At 49.2% G+C, this 5,761-nt stretch overlaps 1 protein-coding gene across 1 annotated transcript; it reads right to left on the bottom strand.

Annotated features, from left to right (window-relative positions):
* Nucleotides 1-468: 468 nt before the first annotated feature.
* LOC149349876 (WD repeat-containing protein 70) lies at nucleotides 469-3,090 on the bottom strand. The gene has a single exon (XM_089578854.1). It carries the CDS (start codon nucleotides 2,948-2,950, stop codon nucleotides 917-919), a length of 2,034 nt encoding a protein of 677 aa, XP_089434980.1. The 5' UTR covers nucleotides 2,951-3,090; the 3' UTR covers nucleotides 469-916.
* Between the last annotated feature and the right edge of the window lie 2,671 nt (nucleotides 3,091-5,761).

Genomic DNA, 5,761 nt, shown 5'->3' with positions numbered 1-5,761 from the left:
CAACGCCATGAAATGCCGAACTATCGGATTTTGCTTTAAAAAAAATATTAATAGAGCTCTCCTCACTGTTCCTTTAAAGAACTGCACCCTGCAAGAACGCTACATTATACAAAATAGTATAGGTATTGCTATCAAGGCAGCAAGATGCTGACTTCCTTTTCCATACACTCATTTAGCTTTACTTACCCAGCATCCGGGGCAAATTTTCTGCCCTCAAAAATGCAAAGTGAGATTAAGTGGCAACACAGCTTGAGAGTAATGGAAAATAACAAATGCAAGTTTTGAAAACCAGCAAAAAAACCGTTTTAGTGCTTGAACATGCACTAATACAGACAGTGTCTCAGTTTATGCATGTTCACATTTATGGGTATATTTACAACATGAATATGTGCTATCGCGCTCAATATGAGTTGCAACGCGCGGTCATCGACTGGGGCTCATTCCGTGGGGGTGCCTCTTCCAAACAGTCGCTCGGAATTCTGGGAGAAACTTTTTCCTGAGCGGGGGTTCTGTTGTTTCCTGGAACAGCAGTTTCTTCCAGAATTCCGAGCAACTGTTTGGAGGAGGCACCCCACGGAACGAGCCCCGGTCGATGACCGCGCGTTGCAACTCATATTGAGCGCGATAGTACATACAAAGAGTGGCACTAGCAGACGCTGTTATTAGGAATAGTGTCCAGTGTAAGCACACCACCGAGTAATCACCTATGTACACTACTGCCACTTCAGTATCATGGGAAATGCAAGCACTGTAGTAATATAACAGTCTGTTGAATGGGATGGAGCATTCCAAAGTTCTTTCAATGATTCCATAGGCACGAACAACATAGCACCTTTCAAACAAATATGCTTGGGCCAACAGTTCACGCCGGGGCTTACCACACTGTGTGCATTTGCAGTTTGGAACCAAAAAGGCACTACGACTGCTTTGGCTTCTTAGCAGGCATTGGCTCTTCACTTTCTTGGAAGACTGGCTTAGGCTGTGTTGAAGCGTAGGCAGGTGTCACCCAATAAGGGTTCTCAGCTGCCTCCTTGGCATATTTGAGGATGGCCTCGCGTGGGTCCACATTGTCATCAACGCGCTTGGTGGTGCCTAGGTTGCGCACAATATAGGAAGACAGAGTGTTCCCTGCTGAAGCAATACGGCCTCCTTGGCCAGGGCCCGTCACTGGAAGATCAGGCCTCTGAGACAGCACAGGATCCTTGCGTGCCTTCTCCAGACGCTTGCGTGAGCTGCGCGGTCGCTCCTCACGAAACAGTGGCAGCGCATGCGGTGTGAGCACCTGCGCCTGCGTGAGGCCCTGTGGCGTAGGTCTGGCCCGAGCTGCCTTGGATGCGCATAACAGTGCACCATGGTGACTGTAGGCTGCGTCATACAGCAGGCGCACCTCTCCGCATGCCAACCCTGCCAGAAGTTGGTTGAGACGTGCATGCCATATGATACGGGCCACTGGTGACGGCAGCTGGAGTCGCAGCACCTCGCGCATGGTGTCACGCTCAAAGAACACTAAATGGCCCTCACCAGCGGTATTTGATGTGGCTGTGTATATAACCTGGTCGTCTGGGCTAAATCCGCAGTCGGTGGCCGGGTACAAGTTGTTGAGCTCTGCAAACGTGTGCAACGCTGTGGCCCGCAATGCGCGAATGTCCCACAACTTCAGCGTGTCATCACAAGACCGCGTGGCCAGCTGGCGGCCGTCATGGGCGAACGCCACGCAGGTTACGTCCGTTCCCCGCTGGTGTGCCTCGCGGACCGTGCTGCTGGGGTGCACCAATGTGCGCCGCTGGTCCCAAAATTGGAGTGACCCGTCCTGGCAACCAGCAACCATAAGTTGGCCATCCCGGCTGAAGCGGCACGTCGACGGGATGGCCCTAAGGCCGCCCTGCTGCTTGGTTTTCACCAACGCTTTATGGCAGTTGGGCTTGTCTACATTCCACAGCCGCAGTGTGCCGTCGTTGGCGCAAGTGAGAAAGTCTTCACGACTGCGCGGGTGCCAGCAGCCGTAGTTTAACATAGCCACGTGACCTTTGGTGCGCGCCATGTCTGTAATATACTGGTCCCCCTTAATGCATTCCATCACTTCGAAACCATCTCGATCTAATACTTTGGCTTGAGCACTCCCAGATACTACCAGAAACGTGTCACCTGTGCAGCTGTACTCGAGGTTTCTTATCTGGTGACAGTCGCAAGGCCGAAGCGAGCGGAACGGCTGCAGAGATGAATCCATGCCAGCAAAATCGAACAATGTAATATCAAAGTCATACCCGCCAGTGACAAGACGCGCTCCGTTGGGATCCAGAGCCAATGCCGACACAATCTTTGTGCCGTGCCGCAGCGTAAGTTGCTCTTTCACTGGAATTGTGCGATATGATTCTGTGGTATGCTCACTTCCCTCCTCGTCTTCCTCCGAGCTAGTTCCTTCCTCGTTAGCTTCAGCTGATAGTGTGATTGGAGGTCCCACAAGCTCTTCATCGCTGCCTTCCTCACTCTGCGCAGCGACGGACGCAGAACTGCTGCCGCCAGTTACCCCGCCTTTGCTTTCAGGATCGCTGGTCGACGGTTTTGGGTCTTCTGCGAGTCTCGCGTCTTTACTTCTACTCACGGCCGTTCTCCTGGCTTCCTCGAAAATTTCATTGAAGTCAAACACGCGAGCTTTCTTCGTGGAGTTTGGTTCAGCTGACAGTGTGACTGGGGGCCCCACCAGGCGTTCGCTGTCTTCTTTACTGCCTGTTACGGAGGGCGCAGAAGTGTTGTCACGGGATGCCTTGTCTTCGACGTTACTTTCAGGATCGCTGATGCATGGCTTTGGATCTTCTACGAGTTTCGCATCTTTACTTCTACTTATGGCCGTTTTCCTGGCTTCCTCAAAGATGGCATTTAGGTCAAATACGCGAGCTTTTTTGGTGGAGTTTGAAGGAACAGTGCCACCGCCTGTACTAGAAGCTGCCATTTTGTGCGTCGATTTCTCGTTTGCTGGCTCGTGGTTGGCTTGGCTTTTACTGGCTTCAGTGTGATGTAACGCGTCCTCATGTGGAAACGCATTTCAAATGCGCGCAATAAAAGGTCTACAGCAGAGAAACAGTATGCTGGCGTTGAATATCTTGTAGTTGGTGTGTAAAAAGCTCGGATGATATGCAACGTGCGCTTGGACTCCATCGGTCCATCGCGTGGCGTCTGAATCGAAGTTGTCGAGCGCCGTTATTGTAGTACGCGTTTTAGTAGTTTGTCGCGCTTTGTGGGTTTCTTTTGTGGGGCTCGCCATGCATTTGTGGTTTTCGTGGTAAATTGGTAAATTTGTTTTTGAGGAAAAGAAATGGCGCAGTATCTGTTTCGCATAGCTCGGTGGACACCTGAACCGCGCCGTAAGGGAAGGGAGGAAGGTGGGGGTGAAAGAAGGAAGAGGTGCCGTAGTGGAGGTCTCCAGTAGTAGTAGTAGAAAACTTTTATTTAGATCTTTTAAGAGATTCGCGGGTTCGAAGCCTCCGTCGTCTTTCGTGGCGCCGGCGACTTGAGGCTTCTCTTCAGCAAGGTTGGGCCCCTAGTCCAGGGCTCCACTGAGTCGCGCTGCATCAGTAGCGTGCCGCACTAAGGCCCTTTGGGCCGCGAGCTCGCTGCTGGTGAGCCGGCTCTCCCATTGCTCCGCACTCGGGAATTCGTGTTGGTGGAATGCTTTATTTCGTTCGCACTCCCATGTGATGTGGTATAGTGTGGGTGTGTCGCCGCACCAGGGGCAGTTTGCTCTGTATTGTGTTGGTGACATCTTGTTATAGATGTACAAGTTGGGGAAGGAGTTTGTTTGTAGCCTACGCCAGCCGACTGCTTCCTCCCTCGTGAGGGTTGGTTGGTTGGTTGGTTGGCCTCAAGTAGAATGGCACATACCCACTACGGGGGAGTGGCCAAGACACAGGCGGTGAACTGTTTGAATGATTAAGAGTTTTAGAGCTTTGTGTGGTGGTGGGTACTTGAATCTAGTCCCTCTGTATAGTTGTAATGTCTCTGTGTATCCCCCCTCGCATGCTAGTAGCTGAAGCTCCATAACATCTGACTTGCCTGCTCGGTATGTAAGCCCTCGAGCTAGGCTGTCTGCTGTTTCGTTCCCCGCTACGCCTGCGTGGCCTGGGACCCAGATTATGTGTTGTATGAGAATAAATTTCGACCACCTGGGGATCTTTTACGTGCACTGACACCGCACGCAGCACATACATGGAGGAAGTCTTCGTGTGGGATATGAGACACACAGTTGCTGCGTCATATCCTTTCCTCAAAACCAATTTTACATTTTTTTGTTTAGAAGGAAAATAATGAAAATGAAGCTGATCTTGCGCGTTTGTTATGTTGTGGATACGCCTTAGATGAAAAAGAGAAAGTCACAACTTTAACATACACTGAGGGGCACTTGCAGAAATTCTTGCAGATCTCAGGCTTGTTTTGTTCTGTTCATTCTTTTTCCTGATCTGTCACATATATGCTGTGACGTCATGTGCGTGCGTGCGTCCGCACACACAGTACAGCACAGTAATCAACCCGCAGCAATGCCCTTGCAAACTGCATAATGAATGGCTTTAATGCCGAGAATAGTCATCTCTAGCCAAGAAGCAAGTGCATATATTCATGCACGTGTTGCAAATGAGGCGCAAGATAGGCTGCTTCATCTTACTGATGTTGTGGGATATATGTGCAGCTCCATTGTTTGATGACTATATTGAAGGAACTTACCGGATGGCCTATATTTTCAGTCACTGCATTAATGTTTCCATTTTCCTTACAGCAATAGGTGTATGAGGAACTTTCTCCAGGTGAAAACGTCCAAATGGGATTCTTTATGGTCCCAGTTCAAATAGTTTATTGGCCCATTACCTGTTGCATTCGGGACCAGTAGCTGCTGAAACTGGTAGCTGCCCTGGTAACACGAACATTTGTTTGGATAAACCATCATTGTGTTATGTCCTTCATTTTCTAACCTTTCTGAAAAGTTAAAAAAAAAGGTTCTAAAGTAAGAGTTGCTTAATGGTAGGCACGCTGCAAAAATTAAGGAAAAAAGAAGCAGTCTACACTAAAACATGTCACCACCCCGCAGTGCTATGCAAGTCTGCCCATAGTGAGCACACACAGCTTTAAACATGGCAAGCGCCAACAAGAGCTACAACAAAGCACACACACAACTTATATGAGAAACTAAACACTCACATTTAAACTGTTACCACACAATGAAAAAGCTGTCAATTCAACAACAAAAGGCTTTTAGTAGGAGCCCAGCAAACCAAAAACCTCTTTTGGTTTTTGGTTTGCTGGGAGCCAGATCCCACTTCAGAATGAGAAGCTCCCAGCAGGGATGAGAAGAGCCCAACAAGGAAACCAGAAGGCTTCCTTCTGGAGTCAGTAGATCGAAGCAAAAAACCAGTTGATGCCCTACACGGACCATTTCAGATCTTCAACAGAAATGACAATGTAATCACAGTATAGCAGTTCGCCAGGTGCTCATGGAGAGAAGATAGCTTTAATGTGGCCCCAACAATGTTAGGTACAATGGTAATGTTGGAACTCTAAAAATGCTGCCACCTGTGGTCCTGGTAGGCGTGGGAGCCACTGATGTCAGTAAGTGCAAGGTTTTAATTTAATTGAGTAGCTCTGCTTCGAGGGTAACTAAAGAGATGCATGAAGGGATGCAGGCAGTGACACCAGCTGTTGCAAAGATGAGCACAAACACTAGGAAGAGGGCAAAGCATACAGAATGAAAATTCAGGCCTTCACTATGCTTACT

This window comes from Amblyomma mixtum, chromosome 3 (genome assembly GCF_055824585.1).
Source record: "Amblyomma mixtum isolate Tamu chromosome 3, ASM5582458v1, whole genome shotgun sequence".
Taxonomy (NCBI): domain Eukaryota; kingdom Metazoa; phylum Arthropoda; class Arachnida; order Ixodida; family Ixodidae; genus Amblyomma; species Amblyomma mixtum.
Note: the sequence above shows the minus strand (reverse complement) of the source record. Positions and strands in the feature narration are given on the sequence as shown.